Here is a 17,790-nt window from a genome sequence, read left to right on the forward strand (position 1 = left end):
ATCGGGTAACGCATGCATAGCAGGATATGTATAGGGTATCAACGCACCCGATTTCACACATTTTGAAGTAACAGGTGTTAGTGTTCTACATGTATTGATATAAGTCTCCTAGTACTATTTGATTATCAAACTGAACGTAAATATGGAACCAGTCACACGGAATAGAAGTTCCAAATTAGCTAGACATAAAAAAAATCTCACTCATTTCATATGAATGTGTTGTATCACAAAAGTTTTGAAATTACCGAGGCATCGACGAAAATACCCAAACAAGTAACTATATTGCGTAACATATCTTCTATCAAGATTTACCCCTTATTACTGAAGAGTATCTTCACTGGCAGAACAAGTAGCCTCTGTCTCAAAATACAATATGCTCAAAATCGTCTTAACTGTATTATCACCTAATAAATTAGGATGCACGGCTTAAAATTGGTACGACTGGGGCACGTTTCGTATGTATGAACAAGACTTATAATTGAATTGCCATTTCATTCAGATAGTTTCAATGCCAAATCTATTATTATCTAAGACCGCACAGAAAATACAATGAAACCAAAAAAAAACGATAATGGTCTTTACTTGTATTAATGTAATATGATTACGACATTCATTTTATGATACAATGTCGAAAACGTAGGGTCTGTTGCTAGAAACACGATATGTTTGCCATAAAGTTGGTAAATAAGTGTTGTGTCGCATGCCATTACCATCTTGTTTTATTTGTATACCTTGTGTGTTATTTCAAAAAGCAAAAAGTCTTAAATTCTAAAAAATATTTTATTCCTTCAGAGATATGTACATTTTGACATCATAACAAGTGATACAATGATTAAATATAAATGATAGTGATGAAAAATAAAAAGATGAATAATCTATCAACGTTGTCATTCTAATTCTTGTTTTCTCTTCTTGTTTAATATCAAAGTTCGAGTTTTTAAAATCAACTTTCTTAAGTGTTGATTTATTAATTTAAATAATTTGACGATCAAATGAAATTGACAAGGTATAAATTTTGTAAAACGATAAGTCTGTATTCTTGTGTTTTCATCATTACCTAAACACAAAATAAATTTTATTTTATCATAAGTATCTATCTTTTAAAGTCACCCATACCATTATTTATGATCAAATTGTTTAGGGGTGTTCCATTTGATCATAAAAAATGGTATGTTTGACTTTAATGTCATATGAACATATACTGTATATTTTGCCAATATGTGATATGATTTTTAGCTGGTGTATTTACATTAATGTTTGCAACGACACTGTAGATTCGACTGTGCTACTTTTATGAATTACATTATTTCAAAATAACTCAATATACACTTCGATGAATATATGAAACAGGTACTCCACTGCAGTGTCAGATAAGTATAATAAATGTAAACTTCAATGGAAGACATAGAGTGACGTTAAGGTGATAAACTTTTTTTCAGCATAACGTCAATTACTCCGTACAATCATTATAAATTGTTTTAATTATTGTTTATAACAATACAAAGGAAACAAAACCATAATGCAAATATTTAACTTTATAGAGAATAGTACCAATTCTTATTACTTTATATAAAGCACCTTTAAACTGGATTATAGAATTTTTCTGTTTCAATACTAAAGTTCTTATTCTTCTAATTATACAGTGATCAGGATTATAAGAATTCAAGGTACCTTTCATTTCAAACATTCATAACATAAACATATAAACCCTTTTTTTGATACATATATTTGAAAAAGTCTGTATCATTGCTTGCTCTTTCTAATACTGTTACTATAATACTGCGAATTGTTTTCCTCATATGTTTTATATAACAAAATATATAACAAAAATAAGAACTCGACAGAAGGTTATAAATAATCTCTTTCATTTTTGAAAACTGTTTCACTGTGACGCTTCATAAGTTATAAAAAAAAAGTTTTTTTTTTTTTTTTTATCGTTTGAATAAATAGGATTCAAAATTTGATATCATCCTTTGTTTAACATACAAATTTGAAAAAAAATATTGTGTGCTGTCTATTTAACATCTACTTGATTAAATATGAACCCGGTAATGTAAATGCCCTTTGCTGGTGTAAGATTACACTTCTTCTGGTGCCCGTTCTTTTCAGTATATTCATGTTTTGTATCCTAAAACAATTTGAACAATGAGCATCTTGGCAAATGTTACATAATCAGTACATTATTGCAATTCAGATGACGATTTATAACAAAAGATACAACAAAAAGATCACACAATGCAAATATATACAAATGCTAATGTACCATACTTAAATGACAAATCACGTGATGTTAATGACAATTGCTTGTTTTTATTAACATTTATATCTACAAACGGCATACAAAGATGTGAACATATTTATCATGAACATGTATTTATGGACGGATGATATTGCTCAGGACATGTTATATTTAAGATCTTTTATTTACATCACACGTATTATAATTTAAAAAGGAAGTATAACCAATAATATGCGTGGGATATTTGAATAATGTTAAGGTATTGTCTTAGAATATCATAATGTGGAGAAAGTGTAATCTATCATATAGATAGGTACAGTTCAAGTAAGTTGTGGTCCTAATTTAGGATGAATGGTGTACTTTTTTAAATTTCTAAATACCTATATATAAATAAAATGATTCCTTATGTTTGAATAAATTAAAATACAATAGTGAAAGTAGAAAATAAATAAGCATTGTCAAAAGCAGGAAGATAATACATATCAAACTTTCATATAAGGATTTATGCTGTAAACAATGCTGGAAATATATTAGATTGTCGCCAGAATATCAAAGCCTTGTAAGTTTTGTTGTCGCAGAAAACATGTTTTTAACCTTTACCCCCCCCCCAAAAAAGAGGACTTGTTCAAAAGAAATACCATAATCGTGAAAACATGAATCAGGCAAGTCGTAATACACAATGATATTATTAATTTTGTGTTTTCCTTTCTCATCGAATCATTAACATTAATTTTTTTTAGTATGTAACAAAATATCATTTTTTGTAAGAATAATTGATTTAAAGCAATTATAGTTTCATCCATTCAAATAGCATGACACAAACATTTAAAACATGAATATATATATACAAATGGCACATAACCTTTGTTGATTTCAAATTATTTAAAGTCAAATCAACAATACGGTAAATATTCATAATATACACATCATATTGCATATCTTAAGACATAAGATCAATATTTAATAGAACACATGTGAAAGTTTTATTATTGCAAGAGACATAATTGCAAAATTAAACCAATTTTTGAAATGAAATGGTCAACTGGATCTGAACAGCTTAACTGCAGTAAATTCACTACAGTTCAGATAATTCCCTTGCAGCCAATTAAAATCTGTCCATACTATGTTCAGACTGTTTAATAGTCTTTTTTATCTATTTTGTCTAAAAAAATACCAACTACTGATTTGTTTTGAACAGTATTTAACAATACTTGATTGCGAGGAAAATGTCTTAAAAGTACTTGGTTTAAAACAGGAAAAAATGGTAGTAAAATAATTTAAACTCTTGGCCTTACTTTATGTTTGTTTAGATCTAAATGGCAGTTTGAGATTAAAAACCTCTTCTACGAGGATTACTTTGGTAGTTACATTTTATTCTATTGTCCATAACCCCATATCGTTTAAAACATGGAGCCACATTCCGGATTGGCCTAGTAAAACGCGATACATTTAATTCAATCAATATAACTTTATATTTGATTATTTAAGACTTTGGACAACACTCACAAAAGCTAAATATGTCCTACATTGAAACATACAGTTTATTCGTAAAGCATTTGTTATTTACATATCACAAAGGCACTTTCTCAAAACTAAATAAATGTAATATAATAATCGATTAGAAGTATAATGCGAAACGCATTTCTTCTCACACAATAAAAGTTATACATACATGTAGCATCAGTTTTCATCGCGACATAAATACAATTTTTTTTTATGTAGATAGATTTGACTGGCTCACTAGACATGAAAAATTAATACCCTGCTGATGAGTATGCTCATCGTCTTGTTAAAATCTTAAATAAATTGATCGAGTGATTATCTTTTTTTATCCATAAAAATTATCACTCAACATGTGAAGATTGAAACCTCGACGACTAAACTAAATTAAATTCTAAAATTAATACACATCACTTAAGTTGTCGCATTTAAAGCACAATACCAGTTGAAATACTGATTAATGTATATCAACCAACAAAACTGCTATTTGTAATACTCAACATCAAAATATGTCTCCTGATTTGATTATAAGATTTAGTACATTCACCTGAAGTCATCGTTTCAGAATCTATATCACTGTTTTTTTCTTCTCACAAGTATACAGTAAGTCAAACAATTAGCTGTATAGCTATTGCTGCGGACACTTTATATGAATCATGTCTTGGTGTACGTTTTCCTCCACAACGTATTAGATTCCGAAACGTTGCATCTATCATGCATAATATTCTTTTGAACCCCCATAGTTATTACTAAGCATTGGTGCTGTCTGAATAACTCCATTATCTGTTATTTCTAAACTGCTTTTTCTGTTAGTTGGTTTTGTAGATCCATAACAAGTCAAAGCAAACCGGAACTCTTCAGACATTTCAGAACACAATGTTTGCTGAAACAAAATAATGAACGTTGTAGTATATCTAGTGTTATAAACAAGTAAAAACACAAAAATACTGAACTCCGAGGAAAATTCTAAAAGGAAAGTCCAAAATCAAAAGGCAAAATCAAAAGTCCAAACGCATCAAACGAATGGATAACAACTGTCATATTCCTGACTTGGTACAGGCATTTTCTAATGTGGAAAATGGTGGATTGAACCTGGTTTTATAGCTAGCTAAACCTCTCACTTGTATGACAGTCGTATAAACAAGCCATGACTTTAGTTATTAGTTATCAAACGTACCAGGATAATAATATAGTACGCCAGACGCGCATTTCGTCTACATAAGACTCATCAGTGACGCTCATATCAAAATAGTTAAAAAAGCCAAATAAATTCAAAGTTGAAGAGCATTGAGGACCCAAAATTCTAAAAAGTTGTGTCAGATACGGCTAAGGTATTCTACTCGTGGGGTTAGAAAATCCTTAGTTTTTCGAAAAATTCAAAGTTTTGTAAACAGAAAATTTATAAAAATTACCATATAATTGATATTCATTTCATCACCGAAGTGCTGACATGTCTATGTAAGGTCAGACGTTATTGCAAGAAAGCTTGAAATACTAATAGATTTATTAATTAATTGAATGCATGGCTCTCGTGTCTGAATATAAGATATTATGTGAAGTCTATTAAATGATTTTGTCATTTTCTGCAGTACTTCTCCGACCCTTGTGTTAATAATTTGTGTCGCTTATTTTGTCTACAAAATAATCATTCATCAGCTCTTATCAAAATAGTATTCTGGCCGAAAACAGTACAAGGTTAAAGATTATGGTTGAGGACCAGTCGTTTCCTTGTGATGTATTTACAAGTTTAATAAAGAAACATATATATTTACCTTATCTTCTTTTGCATTTTTCCTGGCTTTCCATACAAATTCACACATTGATATGAAAAATCCTCCGATTACTCCTCCAGCTAAGACAACAAATACACCTCCGACATTTTTAATTGACAATGCTTTAGTTGTACTCTTTTTAACCTCTGCACAAACTCCACCTTGAACGCGCTCTTTTTGCCACCACTTGACCTTAAGTTCAGCTATCTTCTGCTGTTCTTGCAAATTTAAAATTTCATCAGAAATAGCGTCTCGATATGGCGAACCTAAAACAAAAAGGAAATCTGCTTACAGTGGACGTGTAAATAAAGACAAAAGCAAGGCAAATAATCAATGAAAATAGCTAAAGAATTCAAACTCAAAGTAGAGAAAGGACAAGGAAGTTGGATGAAACAAGAATGTGTCCATTGTACACGGATGCCCCACTCGTACTATCATTTTCTATGTTAAGTGGACCGTAGAATTGGACGAAAATATCTAATTTGGCATTTCAATTATATTGATCATATCATAGGGAACATGTATACTAAGTTTCAAGTTGATCTGACTTCAACTTCATCAAAAACTGCCTTCACCAAAAACTTTAACCTGAAATTTGCTATATCATTTTCTATGTTCAGTGAACCGTTAACTTTTGGTCAAATCTCTAGTTTGGCATTAAAATTAGAAAGATCATAGCATTGGGCACATGTGTACTAAGTTTCAAATTGATTGGACCTCAACTTCTTAAAAAAACTACCTTGACCAAAAACTTTAACCTGAAGAGGGACAGACGGACGGACGAACAGACGGACAGACGAACGGACGGACAGACGAACGGACACACAGACCAGAAAACATAATGCCCCTCTACTATCGTTGGTGGGTCATAAAAAAATCATCTTTTATACAAGTCATACTCCTCGCCAAGAACCTTGTTCAAACGCACAATAATATAAGTCAATAGTAAATAATATTTGAAAGACAAAAGTCTCAAGCAAGACATGATATATGATTTATTGTAACTATGCGATATCAACAGTTCTAACGAAGACTGTCGCTGTAAAGTTCAAAGTATTTTGTTTGTTTATTGAATGGACTCATGTTTTGTCAGAAAAAACGATTTTTACATTTACATGTACATGGATTCCGATCTTTTACACGTGTAAAATTGTCTTATTCACATTTGTCCTAGTTAATTAAAATGTAATTGTTCTAAACACAATAAAAATAGAGAATCGCCAAAGGATGAAATCCACTGCTTAGTTAGGACATTTCTAACAAAGCGTTTTTTAATCCTGGAAATAAAAAGCTCTGCAAACAACTGTCATGTTTTATAATAATAATAATATTACTGCAAATGTGAATAATAATAGAAAATAATAAGGCTTTTCTACCTCAGGCATAGATTACCTTCGCTGTTTTTGGCAACACTTTTAGGAATGTTGGTCCTCAATGCTATTCAATTTCGTACTTTATTTAGCTTTTTCGACTTTTTTGGATTCAAGCGTCACTGATGAGTCTTTTGTAGACGAAACGCGCGTCTGGCGTATATACTAAATTTAGTCCTGTTATCTATGATGAGTTTATTCACATAAGTATGACTTACCTACGGGCAATCCAATACCATATCCTTTTGAATCAAGCAGACCACCAATCTGCATTAATTCACATTTTCTGGCAATTACGTATTCAATATAAGTAGATTCAGCAAAATATGCATAGTTGCCAGTTTCAACTTTTCCCATTCCTTCAACATTGCTACCAACAAAATTATCGGGATCACTGTCCATCGTCGTCCACATTTGTTGAAAAGTTGGAAATACTGAGTCCTGTATTATAATAACAAAGCAAATACTTTAAATTCTGAATGTATTGTGTGCATTTTAACCTTAGCTGTATTTGGCAAAACTTTTAGGAATTTTTGGTCCTCAATGCTCTTCAACTTCGTACTTCATTTGGCCTTTTAAACATTTTTTGATTCAAGCGTCACCGATTAGTCTTTTTTAGACGAAACGCGCGTCTGGCGTATCTATATAAAATTTAAATCCTGCTATCTACGATGAGTTTATTAATTTTTGCGATTTCGACCTTTTGGACTAGAATTTATTAATAAGTTTTGACGTTTATCATTACCCTGAAAAATACTAAGTACTTTTTTATAAACCGAACCGATACGACCGCAGAGGTCAAACAATTGGGACAAGTATGGACACAACACTCAAGCTTGATACAGCTCTGTATTTGGAGTGTGATTAAATAGTTGACACAGAATGAATGTGGTCTAAGAACTTAAAAAAAATGGAAATTTTTGAAGACGAAACGCGCGTTTGGTGTATATATAATATTTAGTCCTGGTATCTATGATGAGTTTATTTACTTATTATGGTCCATTATTAAAAATAGTAATACATGGTAAAACTCAGCATATCAAAGAACCCCAAGAATTCAATTTTTGATCAAATCAATCAAATGAAGGTCAATTGTTTACCCTTTAATAAAAATAATAATATGAATTCTTTATTTAAAGAGGGTTACACAGTTAGCGATAAAACGAATTTTCCCTGAGGCCCTCATAATATACAATGAAATATAACGAACAATTACAAAATAACAAACAAACACATACATCAAAAATGATACTCAATGTGAACCAATTTGAAAAGGGGCCCAAATATCAAAACTCTAAATACATGGTTTATAGATTCGGCATAGCAAAAAACCCTATATATTAAATGTTTATTGAAATCAAAGAAAGTTTCATTTTGGACCCCGATTTGGACCAACTTGAAAACTGGGCTTATCGTCATAAATCTAAGTACATGTTTAGATTCAGCATATCAAAGTACCCCAATAATTCAATTTTTGATAAAATCTAACTAAGTTTAATTTTGAACCCTTTAGACCTTAATGTAGACCATTTTGAAAACGGGACCAACAATTAAGAAGCTAAATACACGGTTAGATTCGGCATATAAAAGAACCCCAATAAATCCATTTTTGATGAAAAAAAGTTTAATTTTGGACACTACTTTTGGCCCCTAATTCCTAAACTATTGGGATCAAAACTAAAAAAATCAATCCCATCCTTCCTTTTTATGTCACACACCTTGTGTTTAAAATTTCATTGATTTCTGTTTACTTATGCTAAAGTAATTATCCGGACATCGGACGACGCTGACGACGACGACGAGATATCAATATACGACCAACACTTTTTTTTTTATTTTTGCTGTCGTATAAAAACAGCGTGTTGATACATGTATCAACAAATTATCTTTACTTTTAGTAATAATCTTAAGATATTCTAACCAAAATATTTGGTGGAAGAGAAAATAACAGAAAATTCAAAAGGAAAGAACCTTATCAAATAGCAAAATTATAAACTAAAACACATCAAACAAATGAATAACAACAGTCATATTCCTGACTGTGTACAGACAAATTCTTATGTAGAAAATTGTGAATTAAACCAGGTTTTAAAGATAGTTAAACCTCTCACTTGAACCCAATCTCATCAGATTCCAATATATTAAACACGACGTAAAAGACATTGAAAAGTGGCATTTTTATTTATAATGACTTGATCAGCAATATATCAAGTGAACCCATTAGGGCGAGCTGATATTCGAGCTGATAAAGTCAGTTTAAAAATTAAAATGTCATTATTCTGTTTATCGGCAATATGATAATTAGTTATCAAAGGTATCAGGTGATATAAGTGTCTTTGTGTTGTTGTTGAGTATGAGAAGTAAGATGAAAAAGTGTTTAAAAGACGTTTACGCGTCACAAACGTTGGGATAGTTTCGGTTATATGAATGAAGTCGTGTGCATTTCATTAATAAGAAGATGCGGATGGACTAATTTTATGCATTTGACATCGCTACATGACGTCATTGCCTAATATTTTCCAGTATATAATCCTGTTCATAATCTGCAAAATATTAGGCAGTAAAATCAGATTTAAATTCTCATGTAACATCGTTATGTTAATTTTGATAAGATAATGTCACCAATTATCATGACACCAATGGTGCAATGAAAAAACACGTGCAAGCATAGACGACGTATGCTAGATTTTAAATGTATGATTTGACTGTATTTTCTGTTAGTTTCATTAGAAGTGATATGACAATATTGTATTTTAAGCTCCGAAGACATCAGTTGTTCATTTGATAGTCGCAAATACCCGTTTACTGGCTCCGCTAACGCGTCACAATAAAACTCAAATTGCGAACATCAAATCACCAATTAATACTGTCGGAGTTTAAAATTACAGTTATCTCCTAAATGGGCAAATTGCGGATAAACCATGTTATCGCTATTTTGTGCATTTTTCATTTGATCTTTTTTTGTGATAATTTTCATATCATGCTTCTCGCTTGAGATGTACCGATTATCAGGTTATCTGCATGTTGATATCGTAAAATATCAGCTGCGAGACATAATATGAAGCTTTTTGTCGAGTGAGCTTAGCGAACGAGATCAAAAAGCCTTCATATAATGTCAAGAAGCTGATATTTTACAATGTCAATATGCAGATAATCTGATAATCGATTTATCGGGTTATATTTCCGTGTTTCGGAAGTGTTTTATTTGGTTCACCAGCACACAAAAGATGACTTGATAAGTTCGGGTCAAAGTTATTAACGTCGGTTCAAACATTATGACGTCGGCGATATGTCCGGGTCAAAGTTATTAAGGCCGGGTCAACGTATTTGACGTCACAAAGACATGATATGGAATATTATTGTATAGCAATATAATATTTTCCACAGAAAGTAACCAAAAGTTAGCGTGCAATAAATTCTATTATTGCACTAGTGCAATAAATCTTCAAAATTCATGACGTCTTCAACGACAAAACGTTAGTTTATACCAATTTATACTTTCAAATATTATATTGCTATACAATAAAAGGGTTATTGCATGAATATTGGGGAATATTGTCCCTCGTAGAACATATATTGCACTCGCAAGCTCATGCAATATAAAATTCTACTCGGGACAATATTCCCCAATATTCATGCAATAACCCTATAATATTAAGACCTGAACAGAGTGATATAGACAGTGGGACGACCGATAAGGAATATTATCGCTAGAAACTAAGGAGGCCACGTGGCGTTGCTAACGAAATTGATATTGAAAATGACAACGTCGTCATAGGTAAAATAGCGATAAACAGATTATCATTGGTTCGCTGTTCCAGCTCTAGCAAGAAAATCAATGTCGTTGAGATAATCAACGATAATCTATAAATATCTATATTAAAGAAATATATATGTGCAAATCAAATGTTCATACCGAAAAGAACTTTGCTGTGCTGCCAGTTCTTTGAGTACCATATTTTATAACACTTTGCTTTGCCAGATCCTCAGCTCCCTCTATTGGGGATACCATTCTTTCGACTGTTAAGAAAGCAGCTAAATTGGCAGTGTAAGACGATATTATTATAAGGGTGAAAAACCACCAGCAACATGCCACCAATCTTGTTGAAATCGCTCTAGGTGCTACCTCAGATCCTGAAAGCAGTGAATTATTTGCTTTATATTCATTTGGGAAAGATAATTTATAAACAATCATTGAAATAGAGAATGAATATTGGGAACATGTCACGATAGGATTTTGTAATGTTTACATTGCACGTTTTTGTATGTCTCTCAGAAAATACAATTTAAATATATGGCCTTTTTGGGGTCATAAACGGCTAGACAAAGATTCGATGGTCTTGGCAAAATTGGCACGCAATGCATGATATCAGTACTTTTCCAGGGCATCTACTAGAAAAACGGATTATCTTTTGTTTTCTATGATAATAATTTTTTCTTCTTTGTACTTCCAGCTTGTTTAATTTGAATTGATTAAACCCTACTTCCGCCGGAAGGACAAATATATCAAACACTGGTAAGGACAAATATGTCATTGTTTTAATATATGCAAGCTTCTCGTCATTGCTGTATCTCTTTCAAATAACAAATAACAAAAAGTGAAGTGTAAATTTAAGAAATAATTCATGGGGGCTTGAATATATCGTGATTTTACCACGGGTTGGCCCTTTATGACAAATATTTTACCCTGAGCGATAGCGAGGAGTAAAATATCGGCATAAAGGGACAACCCGTGGTAAAATTTAGATATATTCAAGCCCCCATGAATTATTTCGATTCTAATAAGACAAATACGGCAATTCTTTTGGATCGAAGCGCTCTAGGTGTAGGCAAATATTTGCCGTTCCCATAAATTAACGCACTTTTAGATTGGCGTAAAAGAACGGAGCAAACAGAATTGAGACATGCTCAAACTATTTACAATAACATATTTAGATAAATTTGAATGAATTTTAATGATAGTTTACGTATATATCTTGTATATATATTTAAAAAGGTCTTATACCACATTTTAGAACGTTTGTTCACATTTCCCTGTTGTGATGATTTTCGGAGTCAGAAGCGTGTATTTTCCCGTAAAATGCCTAAATTATTACGTCATCATTCTATGACGTCGTGTAATTCATTCATAAACAATCATATGACGTGAGAGTACAATCGGAACAGCCCAACCAATATATTCATATTTTACCACGGGTGTGTACTCAAAGCGTTTGAAGGACGTCATGTTAGAATTAGACAATATACGTATAGTGTCTTGAAATATGAAATTTATTTGTATGAGGCTTAGAAACGGGAAAATGCGAGGTTCTACCGAGCATTTTCTCGTTTCGTGCCGAATACAAATAAATTTCAAATTTCAAGACACTATACGTATATTGTTTTTATACTGAAATCGAAAAAAAATATTTAAAAATGAAAAAAATATATAACAAAAATTGTTTAAAAAAGTGTTTGGAATTTCCCTCTTGGGGTACCATTTTGGGGTATTTCCCTATGAGCGTAGTCCAGTCGATAAGACATTGACATATTAGAAATAACAAAAGGGAAATTGATTTTAATTAATGACATTTGATAATCATGGTGTATAAATAACCAATTTGAAGACATAAAAGTTTAAATTCATTAAAGTTTGACCATTGTTACTTTACGTTGTCATGGTTGTGACGTGGCGTTGTTGATGAAATACAATAAGGAGGCGGGGCTTATAGGTTAGTTGGGGTCATTGACGTATAAAGCTAACGTTTATACGTATAGCTTTATCTGTATAGTAAAATAGCTTATTGCAGTATAAATAATGTTGTCAACATATTTCGTTAATATATTAGAACCTTTATATGGTTTTTTTTATCTAAATTTAAGCATACAATTCTAATTTTGGAATATTTTAAATTTGAATCTGAATGAATACCTTGTTGCATGAGAGCTCCTATTGAAAACCAAAGACTATTTAAGATGGAAAACTGGTTTTCGACAACGTCTGTTTCTGGATTGCAAGGATGTGGGTTGCACCATTCATATGGTGTAAACCTGGCTATCACAAACAACATAAAACTAACACACATAAATGCTGCCAATAAATAAATCCACACATCTGTTGATAAAGGGTCTAAAAACGAAAAGAGTTTTGGAGGTGCAGGTTCCGGTTTCTTGAAGAGGATAGATATTCCTAGATTAATAAATGGCTTTGTGAAGTCAATGTATTTTTCTCTATCGTATGTAATTGTCATTCCAGCAACTGCAAGATCTGCTTTCTAAAATAGAAATAAAAATGTATGATTTGGTTACAGAACCTTAAATAGATAGGAGGTTTTAAACTTGACTGTCCTTATAGTAAATAAATTAATTATATATTTTTTATTTTAAAACAAAGTTAAAATCCTTGATTTTATTTTTAATAAAATAATATTTCAAAACTAATTCTTAATTTAAATGAATATCATTTCATGAAAACACTTTTACAGTTATATTAGAATAAAAGAGACAACATTTGGACTATTGAGCAGAATGTTAACCGAGTCGTGAATGCAGCGAAAAGATGCCACACTCGGGAATGTTTTTTCATCTACTCTCTAAACAATAAAGTATACTAGTCCAGTGAAAATGAGCCACACTACAAATGTAACCTCGAAAAATGCAAACATTTTATTTTCAAAAAGACGACAAAACCAACAAGACTAGAGATTCCTGACTTGGGGCCGGCGTAAAAATGCGTCGTGTTTTGTGATATCTCAACCCTCCATATACATCTGGTCAATGTAGAATAAACACACATCTATAAGTATACATACCCCTTCTACAAGATCTTTCATCATACCATCACACTTAATTTTCTTAGTCCGCTTGTCCTCCTTACAACTACCATAACCATCAGCAGCTTCAATTGTGTAGTTGAATTTTAATTTGTTCTTCAACAATTCAAGAACGTCTATTACAAATCCCTCAAATTTGGGAGCACCTGGTTTTACCTCGCCTTCAGGACGCATTACGTATGGTGGATCCTAAAAAGTAGACACAAATTCAAATCAAAACCAAACATCCTACATCTATTTTCTTAGATTCCTCGATATGCAAGAAAGATAGGTACCACGTGGAGACCGTGTACTAGTATATCCCAGGTAGGTACCGCGTGGAGACCATGTACTAGTATATCTCAGGTAGGTACCGCGTGGAGACCGTGTACTAGTATATTCCATATTAGGTTAGGAGGGAGGCGGGGCTTATTTCAATAAACGGTTAGTAGTGGAGATAACATTTAAGAAATAATCTAGTTAATTTCTAAATGACCCTTTCAATAATACATTTCAGCACAAAAGTTCTTGACTGGTGACCAAGTCCTTATATTTGTGAAACTAATACATTCTTTGGAAATGTAAATTAATGAACTAATTCTAACGATGACAACATGATACTTGATGTATCAATGTTTACAAAAAATATGCAATACTTTAATATTTGTTTATAGGACAAGCACTGTTCGGTGTATATATGTTAGATTTAGTAACACAAATCGTTTCCATTTTTCCTACCTCTTTTGTTGTTATTCTCAACACCTTTTTGCTTAAATCTTTTTCAACTTCTACTTTTCTTTCTTTTTCTGATTTTGTTATATTTACTCCTGGTTTCGGACCCCATGTACCAATCTGAAATATAACAAGTAATTATGTGTTATGATAGAACAGTCTACACATCCCAATGCCATGATTGAGTGAATCTCAAAAAAGTTTTATTTAAAATTTAATTAGAACGAAAAATATTCACACATACTGGTAGCTGATAATATGATAGATTATGATAATTTTACCTTTTGAAGTCCAGTTCTAGTAAGTTCTACAACATCCAAATTAAAATTTCTTCGTTCACCATTTTCAAATTGAACTCTTCCAGTCAAACTTTGAAAATCCATCTACAAAGAGATAAAATGAAGAAAATGTACACAGACAAACATGTAGGTTACCATACGACCTTCAAACAATGAACAAAACCCATACGGTATAAAACACCTCGGCATTACCTGACCGTGCATGACCTTGATGGGTAGTCAAGGTCGTTAAAAATGAAAAGTTCGCAATGTATTTAAGTTATGAAGATCTGTCGATTCAAAAATCATTATTTCAAACGTAAAGTCACACAATCAAACAAACAAGATAACCGTTTATTTATCTTAAAATAGTTTTGGTTAATTCTTGAGGGCCCTCCTGGGGTTTTTGATTATGTGATTACTTGGCCGTTTTTTTAATGATTATTTGATTATTAAGCCAAATATTTCATGATTATTTGATTACCTAGGACTGTATTTTTAGTTTATGATTATTTGATTACTAAAGATAAGCAAATATTTAATGATTTTGTGATTATATTGGCAAAAAAATGGTGATTATGTGATTACTAGGACCCCCCATGAGGGGCCTCATTCTTTTAGTCTTCAAGTTTTATGTATTTGTGTCGCATTATTTCGTCCTGTCTTCTTTTTTGACTGTACCTCTGATATCTTTTGTCCCTCTTTTAATACTTCTGATTCACCTGAGCTTATAACTTTTGATGGGATTCGTGTAGCTCAAACTTTTGTTTTCAGTGTGTAGTGTAGTGTTTTTGTATAGTTTTTTGCTTTGAAATGGTACATATCCGCTGTTATAACGTAAACGTCAATAATGGCATTCTTAAACGATCAAAACAGATTTCTTAATTTTTACTATTAAGGAACAGTTGCTTAGTAAATACGGTATATATAGCGACCCTTCATCGATGATATCCAGAAAGGATATTAAAGTCTTGTAAAAATTACAAAAATACTGAAATTCGATGAAAATCAAATCGACAAGTCCCTAATCACATGGCAAAATCAAATGGCAAAACACATCAAAAACGAATGCACAACAACTGTCAAACTCCTGATTTGGTACTGGTATTTACAAATGTAGAAAATGGTGGATTGAAACCGTACAAAATAAGAGATGCATAGTGAACATGCGTGTGCTATCATATGACTAGATACTGAAAGAAAATAATATCAGAATAAGGCAAACTAAAAATCAGATGGACTGTGTGTATAAAAATAATCACATGATTTTTAATTCATGCCTCCAAAGCACTTTCTGGATTTATCTTCATCATGAAAATTAAAAGCCGAATACATTAAAAGAAAGGAAAATCGAAACATCTAAAGAGGTATACGATAAAAAGTACCTTTACAAAATAGTCAAATACATCTACTAGTGGAATTGAACCCTTTGTTGCTTAATAAATTCTAAATCTATGAAAGTACAGTTTTATGATGTTTGTTGTTACTCATGTCATACCGAAGTTTAGCCGGGTGATACATCAAGGACTGTAAATTCACACTGCGATAAGACGTGTCACGGTACTTGTCTATCCCAAATTCATGTATTTGGTTTTCATGTTATATTTGTTATTCTCGTAGGATTTTGTCTGATGCTCGGTCCGTTTCTGTGTGTGTTACATTTTAGTGTTATGTCGTTGTTCTCCTCTTATATTTAATGCGTTTCCCTCGGTTTTAGTTTGTTACCACGATTTTGTTTTTATCCATGGATTTATGAGTTTTGAACAGCTGTATACTACTGTTGCCTTTATTTTTCACCAACAGCAGTATCGACCAAATACTATAAAAAGTTAAATCTACACTTTACAAATGTCAAACATCCGACGCGGTTTTTTTTTTTTTTTTTTTTTTTATCTTACACTTAGATTTGTTTTTATATAATAAACAAAACGGAGGAAAATATGAAATAATACTCAGATATGAAATTACCTAAGGAATGAATATAAAATAACCTCAAAAATATGAGAACATCCTAATTAATCACGTGTTCGGTTTCTGTGGTCTCGATACGGCACAAAGTTTCAGTTACTTACAGTTTTCATGTAATTCAATACACTTAGGCCATCAGCCCATGATTTCGACTTTGAACATGATAACTCTTTGTCAGTGGATATTTGTTTTGCCTTGCCCACTTCATCGAGAGCATGAGCTGCTAAAAACACTCCATCATACATTAGGGCTACATCAGTCTGTAATATAACAAGGACAATGATTACTAAGGTAATATACCTACCATCATCAAAAGACGCACATCTGGGCCGTCACATGTTTTAATTCAATGTACATCATTTGTACTTAAAGAAGTATTTCGCATTTTGCCATGTTATTATGAGTTTGTTTTAAACTTATGAGTTTTAATATCCCTTTGGTTTCTTTCGCCTCTTTGAAATAAAATTGAGACTGGAAATGGGGAATGTGTCAAAGAGACAACAACCCGACCGTAGAAAAAAAACAACAGCAGAAGGTCACCAACAGGTCTTCAAAGTAGCGAGAAATTCCCGCACCTGGAGGCGTCCTTCAGCTGGCCCCTACACAAATATATACTAGTTCAGTGATAATGAACGCCATACTAATTTCCAAATTGTACACAAGAAACTAAAATTAAAATAATACAAGACTAACAAAGACCAGAGGCTCCTGACTTGGGACAGGCGCAAAAATGCGGCGGGGTTAATGATGTTTGTGAGATCTCAACCCTCCCCTATACCTCTAGCCAATGTAGAAAAGTAAACGCATAACAATACGTACATTAAAATTCAGTTCAAGAGAAGTCCGAGTCTGATGGCAGAAGATGTAACCAAAGAAAATAAACAAAATGACAATACCGGTAATACATAAATAACAACAGACTACTAGCAGTTAACTGACATGCCAGCTCCAGAATTCAATTAAACTGAATGAAAGATTATGATTTCTTCATATTTTAATTTAATAGCAGTTTTCTAGTTTTCAGTTTTCAGAATAAATCGTGTTTATTTTGCCGTCAATGGCGTATATATAATGCTGGTTGTTATGAAAGTTAACGACAAACAATAAAAAAGAATGAAAATAAGTTAAGTTCAAATTTTA

General features: G+C 32.0%; 1 protein-coding gene across 2 annotated transcripts in view; it reads right to left on the reverse strand.

Moving 5' to 3' along the window:
- Window positions 1-766: 766 nt before the first annotated feature.
- LOC134687098 (glutamate receptor ionotropic, kainate 2-like) overlaps window positions 767-17,790 on the reverse strand; it is an 81,669-nt gene continuing 64,645 nt past the window's right edge. For both annotated transcript variants that reach the window (XM_063547083.1, XM_063547082.1), the window contains exons 8-16: window positions 16,755-16,910; window positions 14,686-14,787; window positions 14,411-14,524; window positions 13,673-13,882; window positions 12,793-13,135; window positions 10,798-11,015; window positions 7,100-7,322; window positions 5,512-5,777; window positions 767-4,622 (exon numbers count right to left, since the gene is read on the reverse strand). In XM_063547083.1, coding sequence (XP_063403153.1) covers window positions 4,452-4,622; window positions 5,512-5,777; window positions 7,100-7,322; window positions 10,798-11,015; window positions 12,793-13,135; window positions 13,673-13,882; window positions 14,411-14,524; window positions 14,686-14,787; window positions 16,755-16,910 — 1,803 coding nt within the window. In that variant the 3' untranslated portion in view covers window positions 767-4,451. The remainder of the gene's footprint in view (window positions 4,623-5,511; window positions 5,778-7,099; window positions 7,323-10,797; window positions 11,016-12,792; window positions 13,136-13,672; window positions 13,883-14,410; window positions 14,525-14,685; window positions 14,788-16,754; window positions 16,911-17,790) is intronic.

This window comes from Mytilus trossulus, chromosome 10 (genome assembly GCF_036588685.1).
Source record: "Mytilus trossulus isolate FHL-02 chromosome 10, PNRI_Mtr1.1.1.hap1, whole genome shotgun sequence".
NCBI classification, from domain to species: Eukaryota; Metazoa; Mollusca; class Bivalvia; order Mytilida; family Mytilidae; genus Mytilus; species Mytilus trossulus.